The sequence below is a fragment of the Idiotropiscis lumnitzeri genome, chromosome 21 (genome assembly GCF_059441095.1).
Source record: "Idiotropiscis lumnitzeri isolate Australia: NSW breed Sydney's pygmy pipehorse chromosome 21, RoL_Ilum_1.0, whole genome shotgun sequence".
Taxonomy (NCBI): Eukaryota; Metazoa; Chordata; class Actinopteri; order Syngnathiformes; family Syngnathidae; genus Idiotropiscis; species Idiotropiscis lumnitzeri.
The window spans coordinates 7521761-7538582 of record NC_142411.1 but is presented as its reverse complement, the minus strand read 5'-3'; the positions used below and the strand labels follow the sequence as shown (position 1 = coordinate 7538582).

At 41.6% G+C, this 16822-nt stretch overlaps 2 protein-coding genes across 10 annotated transcripts; one reads left to right on the top strand and one right to left on the bottom strand.

The window, feature by feature from the left end:
* The first annotated feature begins 1721 nt into the window (after positions 1 to 1721).
* On the top strand, positions 1722 to 10797 carry max (myc associated factor X). 8 transcript variants are annotated; one of them, XM_088286207.1, is made up of 5 exons: positions 1723 to 1982; positions 2285 to 2311; positions 7219 to 7326; positions 8363 to 8486; positions 8941 to 10797. In XM_088286207.1, exons 1-5 carry the CDS (start codon positions 1947 to 1949, stop codon positions 9126 to 9128), a joined length of 483 nt encoding a protein of 160 aa, XP_088142333.1. In that variant the 5' UTR covers positions 1723 to 1946; the 3' UTR covers positions 9129 to 10797. The 8 variants fall into 8 exon arrangements, with proteins under 8 accessions (XP_088142336.1, XP_088142333.1, XP_088142330.1 ...); XM_088286204.1 differs by having other exon boundaries at positions 7219 to 7359; XM_088286203.1 differs by having other exon boundaries at positions 7219 to 7359; positions 8351 to 8486.
* A 59-nt stretch (positions 10798 to 10856) lies between these two features.
* Positions 10857 to 16375, bottom strand: fntb (farnesyltransferase, CAAX box, subunit beta). Of its 2 annotated transcripts, none has more exons than XR_015840154.1 (12): positions 16169 to 16375; positions 15934 to 15998; positions 14585 to 14657; positions 14151 to 14242; positions 13020 to 13166; positions 12859 to 12942; positions 12599 to 12685; positions 12407 to 12536; positions 12156 to 12288; positions 11988 to 12095; positions 11784 to 11898; positions 10857 to 11108 (listed from the first exon to the last, which is right to left on the bottom strand). XR_015840154.1 is itself a non-coding variant. In XM_088286201.1 (12 exons), exons 1-12 carry the CDS (start codon positions 16265 to 16267, stop codon positions 10995 to 10997), a joined length of 1251 nt encoding a protein of 416 aa, XP_088142327.1. In that variant the 5' UTR covers positions 16268 to 16375; the 3' UTR covers positions 10857 to 10994. The 2 variants fall into 2 exon arrangements, 1 of the variants encoding a protein (XP_088142327.1); XM_088286201.1 differs by having other exon boundaries at positions 11984 to 12095.
* Between the last annotated feature and the right edge of the window lie 447 nt (positions 16376 to 16822).

The window sequence follows — 16822 nt, the reverse complement described above, 5'->3', positions numbered from 1 at the left end:
ATGATTAAAATAGTTGTCTTCATTTTAAGTCAGCAAAAAGATTAAATATCGGATTGATTCGGGAATATTTATAAATGGTTAATAACTCATTTTGTTGTAAGTTAAATACTTAAAGTTAAGTTGTTACTGTCTGCAGTGCTCAGGTCCAACAATGGGACAGACATGAAAGTACTTGAATGCTGTTGCTCCACCATCGGGTAAATTGGCTCACTATATGGGGTATAAGATGTCAGACGAGATTCAGAAGTCGTTTGTTTCAAAAGATATATAAAGTAAACATTTTTTTACTATGGATTGTATAAAATGGTTAATTGGTGCTCATATCAGCTCACAATGTTTTACTCTTAAAACCCCTGACCACATAAAGAAACAAAACTCGTATTCCGTATTTTAGTTGCGCCCTCTTGTGGAGAAGATAAAAAATGTCTCCCCTGCTCCTTTCATTCTAATGTATTGTTGATTGAATGGTGCCCCGCCCCCCCAATTAGGAACACAATGTTTTCCACCATGACAGTGTATCTGATGGTATTTTTATACATGCACTTTCAGGTAATTATGTTTCTTCACAAATTATTGTGTGATTGTTTCTAGTATTGACTCTGGTATGAGTTTAGTGGAAATAAATGTCTGAACAAAATGAAAATCCGCTAGACAAGAGTGGAACATTTCTGATTGCAAGAAATATGAACATTATTTTACCTGAAAAACAGTTATTTTATAAATATATTAATTGCCTGTTTATGTGATTTGCTGCTGATATGTATTACAAACACTTCAGTTTTCCTATACTCATTATTAACTGGTCATATTAAACATTTTCTTATTAAGATGGATTCACATTTTGAATTGCCAAGTTTTAATGAAATAAATTCCATAATATTGCCTGAATCATTTTTTTTCTGCCTCACAAGTTTTGAGGTTCGTTGTTTGAATCTCAGCTCGTGAGGCTCGAATGTTATCAAATGAAATGTGCCAACTCCATTGATGAAATTTGATCGCAATACATTATTTTGTATTCTTTGAGAAACTATGTTACTAATGTTTGTCTCGGGATATCCTACAACGCTGACATTTTGGTGGAAAGTAATGTCACACTCCAGGCACAAACCATCCTGTCAGTCTTGAAGGCGACAACCGCTCTCCAGGTGCCCGATGACGATGGAACATTCTACACGGTGACGTTTGTTGACAGTGAACTCGTTGCAGGTGCACCATGCAAATTAAAGATTAGCTTGTTCTGTCATCCAGCAAGGGAGAACTGAGAATATTGCTACATAGTCCAACATGCTAAATAATGTTGGAATGAGAATCCAACGCAATCTGAGTACAAGTCAGTTGGCATTAGGATGGATTTTTTTTCTTTCAGTGTAATTGTATTATTTATGTTTACTGTGTAATACAATATGGCATGTGAAAAATGCATGTAAGAATGCAGATCAAGAGGCCCAGTGCGCATACAAATCAGTGTACACGGTCACGCATTTGAGACTTCACTTATGCAGTTGTAAATTTACAGTACACATTTGTGACTCTGGTTACAGGTACGGATTCTTTTTACCCATTTCTGGATTGAAATACGCATTTGTAAATAGTTTTGCTACTATAATTATCTATTATTATAGACGGCGCAGAAGCACTTGACACTGGCGCACGTTGATTTTTGTGCAATTTCAACCGCAGTTTAGTGTGAGGGACTGAGGGTCGTTTTCTTCTCACATTTCCCATAACCCCCTTGGATTGTGCGCATGCGTATTAGGCGACGGTAGCTTGGTGTGTGGAGTGTAGTCACGTGGAGATGGTCCACCTCGATTCTGTCCAAACAGAACGTGAGTGAGTGAGTGTGTAGCTTCTACTAGCAGCCTCTCTGTAGGAGCGCCGTTGGGCTGCTAAACCAATTCATGTTGTTTTTGCACGCGTCCCTTTAAACTTGACCATTTTATCGAAGAATGAGTGATAACGATGATATCGAAGTCGATAGTGACGTGAGTATGACGACTCTTCTATGCCTTTTAATCATTGTATTTCGCTTTTTTTGTGGCGTTTTTTTTCCTAGCCGAAGTAGCTGCTCTGCTAGCGTTAGCTACCCGATAAGCTGGGTCTCCGTGCTTCTCTGATAAGTAATTATACTTCGCATTAAAAAAAAAAAAACAATATTTGGTTTCTAAACTCAAAAACATTGTAATACCTGTTTTATTTATTACATTCAAGCAGCTTCGGCAAAACGGTCACGCTTCTGTAAAATTATGGCTACAATTGTACTTTTTGTTCTGTTTTTTTTTTGCAGGAAGACTCACCGAGATATCACAATGTGGTGCGTAATGCTGTGGGGGGAATTTGTCCATTTATTCTAATTACTATATTGTACATTATTGAGATCATGTTGTTGCATTTTTTTAAAAAATAATAGCACCTGTAATATTTCGTATTCAGGCGTTGATAGAGACTACAGAAGCGAATGTGAAAGCGATGGGTCATATGATCGAGTTAGATAAGATGCATATGTAGAGTGTGAAGGGCATTATTTGCATGGTTGGGACTACGTTATGCATTGCAGGCAGGGTATCCCCCTATCCTGCGTGTACACGGTAACACGACGGCTATATTTAGACCGAAAGCTTTACCGGGCTGCACACCCTTTTGTCATCTCATGATTATTATTTTCACCATTAAATACGCGGAGTGCAGATCATGGTGTTTCTACTTAGCACGGCTGGGGGATTCCGCTTTTGCACATCTAGGTCACCTCAACAGAGGGATCTTGTTTGACATTCTGCTTTATCCATGGCGGAGAATGACGCTTGAAGAGATGCATGCATGTGTGCATCTCAGGGGGGGGAGAAGCCTTTCGTGTCAGGAAAGGCTGCAGCGGGATGTTTTCCTGTGTTGCAGCCTGTGATTAGAGCCAGTCTTCTCGACATCCCACCGAGGGGCTGGCTGGCTGGCTGGCTCAAATGAATGACGTTATAGCTAACTGCACAACATATTGGTGAGGGGGGGGGGGCGTGTTGGAACAACACGTACACGCACACACCCTGTAGACACACCATCAGTTCAATTCTAATGTTAATGCACTCTTTAAGCTTGGCGTTTTTGTCCGCGTAGTCTTCCGCATGTCTTGAATTGAATCATACCAATGCAATTCTGTTGCAGAGTTCAATAATCACGGAAGAGATTGCAATGAATTGATAGGATTTTTTTTTTAGATCGGATTTTTTTTTTAATTCAGTCGGTACCTTTTCAATGCCTAAACACCATGATCCGGAACGCATTCATGACAAAATCTACTCTGATTTATGCATGAGTTTTTTTTCGTTGTGATTCATGCATGAAATGTCTGTAACCAAGTGGTTTGCATTTCTGCTTCATATCGTTCTGAAGATCTCGATTTGATTCTCGGCGCGGGCCCTCTTGTGTCTTATTTTTATTTATTTTTTTAATTTTAATTTTTTTTTCTCTGTTGCTCTGGCTTTCCAACAACATTCCATGTTCGGTGAAGTGATGATTATAATAGGGGTGTCAAAGTAATTTCAGCGTTGGCCACCTGGGCAAAAATATCGTCATCGCAATCAGGGCCCTTGTGATACTCGTATTGCAAAGATGTGCGAAAGGTTTCAGGCATTTTTTTTCCCAAAATAAAATTCTATTTAAGGTCACACAGTGTGGCAAAAAAAAAAAGTAAAAACTAAACATAGATTATTATGTAGTATTAAAAAATGTTAAAAATAAGTTAACCTTTGCACAGTTTGTACAGTGTGTTCCATTATTTTATTGACGGTTATTTTCCCTCACGGTATGAATAAAGTATTTTTTTTTCTTATTGTGCTTAGCAGTGTAGCAAGGGGGCCTGTGCACCGTTTCGTTGCCACTTAATTTCCATTTTTGGTTCTGTAGCCATCTCCACATTTGCACTCTTTTCCATCACTTGTACATCCGTTGTGGCATCACATGAAGAAAAAAAAAATCCACAGAAAAATCAAAACCCAGTTTTGGATGCTCACAGACCCAGAGTCTCACGAGATTTCCTGCAGCATCTCTAATAAAAGTTTTTGATTTTGGCCCACTTTCTAATCATGCTAGCAAAATTAAACTCTAAGCGTGTTGAAATGTCGCAATTCCACATATATAAAATCATAGTGGTCTTGGTTTGGGACATTTTTCATCAAAACCTTATTACATGCAGTCTGACCGCAAGGGAGCCACACACATTTAATTTTTTACTTCAATTTTGGGAACAGGGCCATCAGTTATTCTGTTCTTTCCACGTGTTAATGTGTGATGGCCGTCATTCGCGAAGAAGCTGCTCTTACCTGTCCTTCCCCCACGCGCCCACCTGGTGCGCTTGCATTACATGGTGCAGTCAGGTATGAATAGAATGGAGGGAGCAGCTCGCCTAGCGTGCGGTGCCAGTGGATGAAGGAAAAAAAATACCAGTTTTTATGACAGCCTGATAATGGCGGCGCTGTAATTGGACACCTGTTTGTCATGGTGACGAATGTGCTGAGGCACAACTCAGCCGTCACGTCTTTAACTCATTCACGACCAGCCCAGTAAAAAAGAAAAAAAAGGATTTTGACGTATTTATCCGTCAATGGTATTGAATGAGGTAATAGCATTGTGGCTTCTTATCATGATAACTGGGACATTTAGGGCATCCATCTAGTATTTGATTTTAGTTTAGGTTGCAAACATTTATGTACAATCTAAATGTTTTGTTTTTAAGGGTATTTCATTGGGGGAGGGAAGCAAGTCTTGCGAAAAAACAAGATATGTGATATACAGTTGTTTAAAAGGCTCGTTATTGAAATGATTGGATGCATTTAGGTTGCCCATGCCGGAGTCCAATTATTGTTTCGTTGTCAAGCAGGTGCATCATAATGCTCCGTTTGATTGAACCAAGTGTGCTTCCCCATGCTTGATCTTTTAAATAAATGTCAATAACCGACAAAAGCGATATGATTTATTCAAAGAGAAAAAACAAGTGACATCTCTTAAAAATTAAAAAAATAAATACAAATCAAAGTAAATATTCAACATCCATTGAGGACGGCTTCATTCCTGTGTCAGTTCTTTAACTAGAAGTTAAACCACATTAAAGTCGATCATGAATCTCATATTTAGTAGTCGTGCAATCGGTAAATATTTCTATGAAAATGTGTCCTGGACCATAAAAAGAAGACAATTTCCTGAAAAAAGTTAAGTACACTGGTAACGGAGCTTTGCTTTCTTGCTACGTAACGACATAGTCTTACGCCGCCGCACAAACCTGATTAATGGTTAATTAATAGTGCACCATTTTTTTTTTTGCGCACTTACTTTTCTTCTGTGTCTCTGTGGGGAAAAAAGGCAGAATAACACAAATAGATGCCAAGGGAAACCCATTAAAATGCCCAAACAATAGACCTAAGACAAAAAAGTAGTGGAGAGGAAGAAAATGGAAATCACTCAGATACACGCTTATCAGGTGACTGATGACATTTTTATTGAGGTGATTCTAACCGTTGACCTGATGCGCAATTGCTCAATGAAGCCCAAACGCAAGCAAGGCCTTACATCATTTGATGCTATGCCGTCGCAAGCTTCGCATACTTATGTTAAGCAAAGCGATGTCTTATACAGGTTCTAGCTCGTCTTCCATCTTATCACGAGAGCAAGAAAATAGTTGCCAGAGGTGTCGTCGTAATTTCACGCAGATATACACACGGACATCCCTGGGTGTTGTGTAATTCTTTTTAGTTGTTTGGTCACAAAACGTCCGCCAAGTCTCCTCTGTCCTCCTCGTTGACCTGCACAGTCCCCTTATCGATCGCTAGCTTTATCTTGGCACAATACAGATTAGGTCAACTCAGCTCACGTGACCGTTGTGGCAGTCGTATTGAGTGCCTTTACTCTCTAATTACGCTGCAAATCGGTTTAGCTCGTCAGTTAATGGAGGGCGCGTTTCGAAGATAAACAAGAGTCTTGAAAGTTTAACCGAATCCGTACATCAAACTGGAGCGCCGTCACAATTTTCTTAAGCGCATGGAATGAGCACATTTGGAATTTTGGCCTGCAATTGGTGGATATTTTTAATTGAAACTTGGTCAGCCAATCAGAGAATTAAACCTGACTCAGAAGTGCTTTTTTTGTTTCCTTAGCTCATTCTTTTAAATATATGTTTTTTTTAAAACTGCCTTCAGCCAATTCTTCGCCTTGAGTTCCAGCTGGACCTCGACTAATAATGCATTCGAGGTTCATGTGAAGTCCGAAATAACCCATCAGGACCGTAAAAAATCGAGACCTCGGATCGTTTCTAACATGGCATACTGCGGAGATACAGTCAGCTCTAATTTGCCTTTTTTTGTGAGGCGGTCACTTGGCTGTCAGCAGGCTTGACCACAAACCTAATCTCTAATGGCAGACGGTCATTTTTACAATACAACAGAGTAACAAAGTATCTCCACACTCATCATATTTCGTTTTCAGAAAACGCGAAAAGACTTTTTGTTTGTTAGCGTGACTGAGAAATGTCTTTTGCTACTTTTTTATTTAGACAAGACAAATCATTTTCTCTTCAAGCTTTATACATGCACCGCTTGTCTTGTTTAACTTGTCCGTTTATTTAGATTCTTGAGGGTTTGTGTGACGGCTTCATTCCTCCCGCAATGTATAAACATGCATTTTAAGGTTAATTGACGACTGCCCATTTCTAGGCGTGAATGGTTGTTGGTTTATATAACAAGTGACATGAAAAGTCCGTGTGTACGGCTAAACAGCGCGAAGACCCATTTGCAATCGCATTATTTGACTGAACCCAAGTAGTGAGATGAATTGCTAAATAGTCTGCAGTAGAATAGGGGCAATATGTTTCATCTGCAAAACTTCCTGGATCCTTTCTGACTTGAAGCCATCCAAAATGGGCCACAGTAGGAAACAATACAAACTGGAGTGTTTCCCAGTTGGAGTGAATTGCTTTGAGAGTCGATTTGTGTGTTTTCAAGTTAAATAAATGACTGGAGAATATTAAGGTTTTCCTCATTATAACGAGTCAGCCTCATCTTATTGTCCCCATCTGTCACTGTGGTAATGTTCCATGTTGGGGATTAAAAAAAAAAAAAAGATCCAATCCACTCAATGCTTGTGTCCTAAAGGCGGAGTGGCACTAGGCAGCAAGCGTGTTTGTGTCCTGCTGTCGTCTACCCACGCTGCTGCTCTGAAGGCCTTGTTCCTCTCTCATTGCAGGCAGACAAACGGGCACACCACAATGCGTTGGAGCGCAAGCGTAGGGACCACATCAAAGACAGCTTTCACAGCCTCCGGGACTCTGTGCCTGCCTTGCAGGGAGAAAAGGTTGGTAACAGTGCTGGTGCACACCAGAACAGTGTAAGCGACCTCTATTTTTTTTTCCTTCATTATATTTGTTTAATGTCACTGAAATGATGCGGGACGTGATAATGACTGGACGGGAGTAGTGTGTATTGAGAGCCGTGCACGTGCGTGTGAGTGGAGAGCAGATGGCGGAAGCCGCATGTCTTTACTGCTTGGACCAGCGTCAGGAAGTTATTACGAGGAAATGTCGCTACGCTCTTCCTGTTTTGACATCCGCGACATGGAGGACGTTGCTAGAGCAGCCCTCCCCTCGAAACCAGCTGGGTGGGTGGATGGCCCGCGGCGGGGTGGCGGAGTGGGAGTCGTGTTTGCTGCCCCCGTAGGCCGTGACGTAGCCAGCGTGCTGAATATTAGGGGGACGCGACGTTTGTGTGGGCATTTATTTAGAACGGAAAATGAATGGAAATGGTTCAATGCATGTTACTGACACTTCACTTGATATGATGTTGACTATGTATTTGTTGTTGTTGTTGTACAGGAAGTTTTTTTCAGGCATTCTGATTGTAAAAAAAAAAAAAAAAAACTGTAATATTGGATATTGTCACCAAGGGGGAAAATGAAATGAATATTTGTAATATTTTAACTCCAGCCTTAAACAGGTTTTGATACAAAATATGCCACTTGGAGGGCAAGTCATTTTGATATCGAGGAGTATAGAGAGAATAAAAGGTCTTATTGTCTAGTCCGTGTGTGCTCATTAAAGCAGAAGTCAAGTCAAAATTTTGCAAAAGTCACATGACCAAACCCAGAAAGCTGGTGAGCACGCCGCAAGTGGCAGTAGAAGAAGGCAAAATGGATAACAATGTGGGAATTTCTCTGCCCAATTCATATCATGTAATAATCAATTCATAATCGTGTTCTAATTTTTGGACTTGACTTCCCCTTTAAATGAAGCCGTCATGTTAATCTTGTATGTTTTGTGCAATGTGATGGATTTTTCTCTGCACACACGTCACTTCTCTTTTGCATGTGTCACTAACAGCAGTCTACCAAACAGGCGTCTCGAGCTCAAATCCTAGACAAAGCCACAGAGTATATCCAGTACATGAGGCGAAAAAATCACACACACCAGCAGGACATCGACGACCTGAAGAGGCAGAACGCGTTGCTGGAGCAGCAAGGTAACGCTTCATCTTTGTGTCGTCTTCTGTTTTGACGTCTATCAGGGGTCAACGGGATGTAGAGTAGCTTCGGGTAGTGGGTGCTTCCCTTTGCTCAAGGGCAGTTGGGCAACCTGGCATCTCTGATTGTATGGGATGTTTGTAGACTAAAGTGTTCAGGATTTTTTTTTTTTTTTTATTTCCAAAGCTTGATGTTTTTTTCATATAAATTTACTGTAAGTTTGATTTGACAAATGCATTAGCGTAGGGAGGTGATAACTACGATCCATTGCGACTCGTGTACAGGATTAGAGTTGAATTGTCGCCGTATATAGTGGAACAAAACGAGGGCATGTACAGTAAAAAAAAATACCAGATTTTTGGTTGTTTGTCCTGTTGGAATATTTGATTCTATTCAAATCAAAGAATGAATTGATGAGTTGAGGCTCATGACTGGTGCTTCTTCCACGTGCAGTGCGTGCTCTGGAGAAAGTGAAGGGCTCAGCGCAGCTCCAGACCAACTACTCGTCACCCGACAGCAGCCTCTACACCAACCCGAAAGGCAGCGCCGTGTCGGCGTTCGACGGCGGCTCCGACTCCAGCTCCGAGTCGGAACCCGAGGAGCCTCCCAATCGCAAGAAGCTGCGCGTGGAGGCCAGCTAGAAAGCGCCCAGCGCTCCAGAAAGCAGGTGAAAGGCCGGAGTTGCGGCCTCACAGGAAAGGCGAGAGGAAGCCTTAAAATGTTCTCGAGGCTCTTTGACCTTTTTCCACCTGATGCCCACCACACAATGTTCTTGCGCCCTACCCCGCCCTCCTCCCACTTGGTGGGCTTACACTGGAGACTTATGACAGCCCCCACAACCCCCCTCCCACCCCCAAAACTCCTCACAACCGCCACCACAATTATCTCCTAGAACAAGGAGGGGGGAGGCCAGCGGGATGGGAGCTTTTCAACAACCCCCAACCCCCTTTAATATTTTATTTGTGCAACAATCCAAAACCCCCAAATGAGGCAGCTTGGCTACTTAAGAACTTTTTCATGTTTCCTTGCCCTGCGTTTGTGAACGACCGCTGCAGGTGCACATCAGACATCCTCCAAAGCACTGTTCAAGTACATTTACAGTGGACCTCGCTATTGGCTGCAAATTGTATTGATAGGGACCGAGTCCGACTGCGAGTAATTGACACTTCCGAGGTTATTATAATTTCTATATAAATAAGAAGCACCAGGCATTACATAAATGATGTCGACACTCCCAGGGGAGCCTGTGTGGCTTTTCTTTGTAGGCGGCTTACAAACTAGTTTGTTTTTGGGGGGCGCGGACAGTAAACCTTTCTCGTCTCAATAGAGATGCTTCAATACAACAAATATATGTAATCCCGGACAATGCATAAAAATCAATAAATATGCAACTTTTGAAATACCCCCCCCAAAAGAAATTGACAAATAGGTGAAATTGTGAATACCAAACTGCAAAAAAATGCGGGGGTGCACAGTATTTTGTTCATTTTGAACTCAAACACACACCCAGAAAATTGTTCTAAACAAGTTTATCTTTTTGAATGACCACAAAAACACATATTGTACATTTGTAGCTTTTTCCACTTAAGAATGTCAAGACCCTCCAAGGAGAAATGTTTCGTGACACCCACCTCAGGCCCACTGGATTGCAGATGTTTTCTGCTGCAACACATTTGTTAATGAGATTTAAGATGGAAAAAAAAAACTGAGTTCCTATTGTTGAAATTGATGTTTTGAAAGAATTTGAATATTCCTAAACTTGTATTGTATTTTGTCCTTTAGCTTGAAGTAGTGAATGACTTTAGGTGGCTGAACACATTAGGCAGCTTGTTTGATAGACATTTAAAAAAAGAGAGAAAAAAGATTAGTAATAATCAGATGTTTTCAAGCTCAAATGTATGTTACGCATTTTGTAGTCATCTCACAGGTCACGGAAGATAGATATCACTTAAAGTGGAATGTTCCAAAGTAGCTCCTGTCGTTTGCAGTACAAGGAAGCCAATGAAGCCCCCACCCCACTCCCCCGTTGATGTGTTGTGTTTTACAAAGTCCCAAAATCCATGTTGCTGAAACCTTCCCCAAGGAAACTTAAAACAAAAAAAAAGGCATATTTGGGTGTCTAGGAAGAATGTGTCTGTACATCAGTTCCATTTTCTTTCCATTCAAGAGAACATGATTAGTGTACCGGGTCTTTGTCTGATTCCATTCCATGGAAATTACAAGTATGTTGTACATACTGCCAACAATTGTCTTGCAAGTTGAGGCCTACCTTTAATATGAGACTATAAAATAAACTATTTTATCCTTTAATGCTCTTCGTTAGATTATTTAGTTATGGGGACATGTTAAGGGAATCAGAGAGAATCTGGTGCAATACAAAGATTTATTAACCTCGGCTGTACTGAAATATTTTAATTTCAGAATGTTGACAAAAGGCATTAAGAGCAAAATAATATTTTTTTTTTGCTGCTTCCAGTCTTGTTTCCTCACCACTGAGGGACTACGAACTAGGACTGATGGTCATCTGAGAATTTTTCCATCGGGACAGGCAGCCGGTGAAAGTGCTGCAAGGCCTGAGCCACCTTCTCTGGGCAGATATTGTAAACGGGATGAGTTGGCGCCTACGGAGGGGAACAAAAAAAAAAAAAAATGCATGTCAGTCACGGTGTTTTCGGAAAATGCAGGAAGGCACCGACGGGTAACTTGTAACATCACCGCAAAGAAATTTGCCACACAGTATGTGTTATGGCCCAAGGTGGCGGTGATGAAACAGGAAATGTCAAATGTCAACGCGACACCACAGCTCATGTGCCATTCACTTTTTTTTTTTTAAATGAAAACACATGCACTCAATTTGAATTACCTCACTTCTCAACTCCAGCCAACGCCTCACATCTGTCACCCCCCATTTTCATTAACATTAGACACGTGGAGGCTATTTTGCCCAAATAAAAACATGTTCTCTTCCAATAGACTACCAAACTATGACCAAATACAACTTGAAATGACAACAGTTCCTCCATCCCACCAGTCACGATTTTCATCACGTTTTTCCGCGAGAACCAAGCGAATCAAAACCGTTTATGTAGTTGTGCAACTAAGTGAGCATGTTGGTGTGTCACAGTTAATTGTCTACAATTAACTGTGCGACTCCCTCTTGTAGACGTCCACACTGCATTACTACGCTAACTCCTGAAACACAAAAACTACTTGTGTAAAGGGTTTTTGTGGCTAAAAATAGTTTAATGACGACTTTTGCATGTTTTGTGTCAGTTGCTAAACACTCGCAGCCTCACCAATCTGTTCTGCTCCTTGCCGAGGACGCTCACATGATGGCTGTCGGTGTTCCCAAAATGCTGCGCTATGGAAAGGCCGCTCAGGCAGTAACACGTGTGGTAAAAGTCTCTGGATCTGAACGGGACAAAAAAATGAGACGTCAAACCATTTGATCAGGATTATCTTGTTGCGTTGATGTGCGTGGTTATGTCATACTGACTTGCCGGGCTTATCTAGTAGCCCCCCGGTTGGGTTCTGGCAGCAGAGGAGGATGTATTCCTGCAAGGCCTGCTGCTCGAACATCCACCTGTGTCGACTCAGCTCCGACTCCCCTGCGCAAAACCAATGAGTCAAACTCGGTGCAGCGATGACCTTAAGAGCGGCGTCGTTACCTTCTTTGAAGAAGGCCCTATGGAGGAGCGGGAGAAGTCCAGCCTGCCAGTAGGAGTAGCAGCCGTCTACCAATTTATTGCAGCGGCCCTGGAAGCCCCCTTCGAAACGCATCTGTCTGCGGACAACCCACCTCTGCAGAACACATCGACACACATGATGAGAGGACCGCCACCGATCCAGAATGAACAGCTAACGAGTAATGTATCCCGCTAGGCTTCCTGTAAAATCCTCCAAATATCAAGTTCCTCACCAGTAACGCTTTGAGATCCAGCATGTGCTCTTTTCCCAGGATGACCAGAGCGGCGGTGCCGCAGAACGTGTATCCTCCGTGGGCCTCCAGACCAGGCACCCCGCTGAGGCCGCCCTCCCAGTTCTGACAGCTGCGCAAAACCACCCATGAGAGGGGTCACAAATGAAAACAACTGAATGGTGCCTCACTTACCTGAGGATCCAGTTGGTGGTGTCCTCGAACAGTTTGGGTGTGTTAATGTTGGTTAGCGATGCTACAGAGGCTGCGCAATACGCACTCCTGTGAAGGTACACACACGCAGTACAATCTTTCAGAACACCTCTGTTACTCGTGCTAGAAAAAAAAATGCCTATTGTCGTTTTTTGGGCAATTTGATGAAAGTAGTACTATAGCACCATCTTGTGGCGTGTCGGTGTTAGGTTAAATTTCTTTAAGGTTTTTTGAAGTCTCACCTGACGTCCACCTCCCCTCCCACGTGCATCACAAAGGAGCCATCTGGCTGCTTCACTGACCATAAAAAATCTAACAACTTCTCCCTGGAAGAGAGGCGAAACATCACGCTAGATTCTGGTGAAATGATTCCATGTGTTCAAGAAGGATCACGATCGCCTACCTATCGATGACGTTGTAAGCTTCCTCTGTGCCGATGATGCAGAGGGCGTTGACGGCGGCGTAGGTGGGCGCCAGGTGGGCGTGCTGGGAGGGTCCGCCGCCAAAACCCCCCTTTGGGTTCTGACATCGAGCCAGGAACTGACACACACTGTATTGGGAGTAAGGATTGAAATATTTTTTTTCCAGACGTTAAAACGGTCACTCGAGGCAAACGCTGATAACGCTACAATGTGTGTGCAACGGTATTGCAGCTTTGCTTAGCTTTTGGCTTTGACATGACGGAGTCAGTTTAATCTGTCCATTGCTTGCTAGATGAGCAAATCTGTTAGGACAGCTCACAAAAAAAAAAATCTATAGTACAAACCCTTTTGATGATGTAAGTAGACAAAACCTAAGAAAACACGTAATCATTTTAATGCGAACATAAAATAAATTGAGACCACATGATGCAGAAAGTTTCCCCTTAAATTCCCCCAAAATGGCAAACTTCACTCAGTTGTGAGCTTGTTCCAGCCAGCTCCCATCGTGCTTTTCATCCTTTGCCATGGCGAGCAATCACACAACCCGCAAAGATGCCGCCAGCCAACTTATCTGGAAGGAAAACTGAGCTTTAGAATCCTCTCTCAAGCTCTGACCTGAACACAAGCAGAGGGAGAGGGAAAAAACAAAAACCAGGGTGTGCTTGGCTGTTGGCAACTTCCCACTGTCTAAATTTAAACGAACATAACATGAAGTAAAAATGAAAAAAGAACAAAACATCTATCTTCCCATTTCTGAACCTGTCAGTGAGCGAGCTGTTTTGTCCTTCCACCTTTACTCCTATGTAACAAATTTATATAATTGCTCCCTCACCAAATTGCTCCACCCATCACTTGATTATCTAGGCTTAGCGAAGATCCAGTGCCACTTTCAAGCGAAGCCTTGAGTGCAGCCACCGGACTACGCTGTCCCCACAGAAACACCCGCATGCCCCTGCTATCATGACAAGCCAAAAGGTAAGCAGAGCTGCATTGAGATTTGGATAAACGGATTCAGCCTTCTGATAAGTGATTGCTTGGTGACATTAAGAGTGTTGGTGGTCGAGTGCTGCGTGAACCAGCAGCATGAACATGCGAGTGCGCCTGTGACTCACTCCGAGGCCACGGCGGCAGGAACAGGCTCATCGAGTAACTCCAGACTGTGAAGAATCCAGAAGCAAAGCCAAGGTCTGCTAGCATCCAGACACTACATACAAACACACATTAGTTATACATAAATAACCATATGGATGAGAAATTCTAATAGTAACCTAAAATGCACCAAAATATAGGAAATATTTTTTTTCGAATGATAAAATGCTCTGCATTCCACTTTGGAAATGCCATTGTCCCGTATATACTCACATCCTGCTACATTAATGTGACAATAAAATGTCATTGCGCGATGCTAAACAATCCATGCACTGTTCATCGATGTGATGTCATAATCTGAGTGCATGACTGGCGATAAAAATGAAGCAGCGACCTTCCCGACAGCCAAATCTTTTGAGTATGTTCGAATTAGCGCCGCATGAGTTTGTCGTTGTACCTCATAGGAGTCTGACAAATGCCGTAAGCCCTTCTTGAGATATTGGTAGTGCTGTTCCCGCAACAAGGTTGGCCTGCGGAGCAAACATAAAACATGTGGCAGTTATTTAATAATTTATATAGTTGTTCTTTAAATGGGGATGTTGCGTAAAAAAAAAAAAACTCATAACATTTCTGGACTATAATCTGAACGTGGCATTCTCAATAATATTGCGTTTGTTCAATGTGCATCAAGTAGCAAAATCCATTTTTAGCCATCTAAGGTGGCCGTTGATGCATTGGATGGAATTTTCATGTAATGACAAAACATTTGATCCCATTTTTAATTTAATGACAATTTTGTTTTCACAGCCTTTTATTTCATGTGCCATTCACTTCACTTCATTTTACCTAAAGAGTACTACAACTGGATGAGCAGTTAAAGCAAGAAAAAAAGAAAAGGTGTTCTTTTCTGTCCGTCGTGGCAGTTTGATGCAGTTGTCATAGAAATGATGAGTCAGCGTACTGAGAAGTGACCATTAGTAGCAGGAGAACAATTGAACTGATTGACATGCCATTAAAACGATCACAGATAGTGTGATTATGATTATGCGCGCTTGCTAATGTGTCATAATCCCGGCAAATGCAACCAGTAAAAGTTTACTACATAGGTTAGCGTTTTAGCGTCTGCATCTTGTTAAATAAATACTCACTGACAGTGTCAATCAAATCTGAATGGTATTATAGACACAATTAGTAATTAATTTAAAATAACTAAAATATACTTTGCTGTCATATATAATTAAACACAGTCTACATGTTGCTAATTGGACATCAGATGCGTAAAAATATTCTCATGGGTGTGTGCGTCACATCCTCCCGAGAGGGAGACTGGTTGTCACGGCAACACAGAAAGAGAAGCTTCAAATCTGCCATGATGCTCTTTTTTTATATTCTTCAAAAAAATCACTTTTTTTTCTGCCAAAAGTGTTTCAAATTTAATAAAGGCAAATTACAAAGTTATTTTTTCTAAACTTAGCGCTGTTATTGAATACTTGCCAGTATTAAATGAGATGGTTATTTATGTAGTAGTTTATACAGGTAAAGGGACACAGTGAATGTGATTATTTTGACATTACATTTCTCGTACCGTAATTATTTGGGAGCGCAAAAATCTGTTTGCAATGACCCAGGTTCACCAGCGGGTGGCGGCAATGCACCAAATCATGCGGACACTCAGTGAACGAATACGTGACGCTGTGTTATTTTTAAAAATTACAGAAGCCTTGTTGCGGCACGGTTTTAAAAAAAAGAATAATTCTTGCCGATATAAATTAAAAATTTGAGTGGTGAAACGCACTAGGTACTTACTGTGGTATGCTGTGGATTTGCTTGTAAACATTGATGACTTCTTCAATGCTGCGCTCGACCCTTTTCTGTTGCAAAGAGAAATATAAGCAACCATAAAAAACGTTTAAAAAGTAGGACTAGTTGCTCTTAAATGTAGTGCATAGATTCATAAATCTAAACAAAACTGACGACCGTCATCTGAGGAAGATTTAGCATCCTCCATTATCCAGGGGGGCTAATCTGAGCCATCGCTTACCTGCTCCCGCGAGGTAACGGTTCCCAACCCGTCGTCCGCGAACATTTCAGCCGAGTGACACTCCCGAAAGCACCGCAAAGGAGTTTGTATGCCGTCCATTATGATGAGCAATGAAAAATCGGGATGATGATGTTGGCGTTGAGACTCACTCTCACTGAAATTCACTCTGGCTGCTCACTTCCTGTTGAGGTTGGAGCGAACGGAAATGACGTTTCTTAACTAGTACGGAGCAACAAATGGGACAAACATAATAGACTAGTTTGTACTGCGTTGCTGCGCACGTGTGTTTTATTCTTCGACAAGTGCTAATAATGCATTTTATCCGTTGCATATTTTTTGTGTGCTGTATATAGTGTAGAAAGTATAATGTGGCCCAGACGTTTGAGAAAAACAAAAAAGAAATGTGCTTTTACCTCACCGCAAGTGGAGGTTAATTGATGCAAGAACCGGAAAACGAACGGTTGACCTTTCGAAATAAAGTATCTTTGACAGCGGAGCTGTATTACACGAATAAGCCCCGTATCTTCTTAACACGTCACAATTTAAAAACAATATTTAATATTATCCTGTTTATAGACTTTTTTTATCGACACATGTGTTCCACATGCAAATTTATATAAAAATATCACATGCAGTAACCGGAAGTAAGTATTC

Coding starts and splice junctions, on each gene's coding strand:
- max (XM_088286202.1), top strand. CDS start 1,947: ATGAGTGATAACGATGATATCGAAGTCGATAGTGAC. Junction 2,312..7,218: donor CACCGAGATATCACAATGTG/GTGCGTAATGCT, acceptor CTCTCATTGCAG/GCAGACAAACGGGCACACCA. Junction 8,487..8,940: donor CGCGTTGCTGGAGCAGCAAG/GTAACGCTTCAT, acceptor TTCCACGTGCAG/TGCGTGCTCTGGAGAAAGTG.
- fntb (XM_088286201.1), bottom strand. CDS start 16,267: ATGGACGGCATACAAACTCCTTTGCGGTGCTTTCGGGAGTGTCACTCG. Junction 13,167..14,150: donor CCTGCCGCCGTGGCCTCGGA/GTGAGTCACAGG, acceptor CTCCCAATACAG/TGTGTGTCAGTTCCTGGCTC. Junction 11,899..11,983: donor CTACTAGATAAGCCCGGCAA/GTCAGTATGACA, acceptor TGTCCCGTTCAG/ATCCAGAGACTTTTACCACA.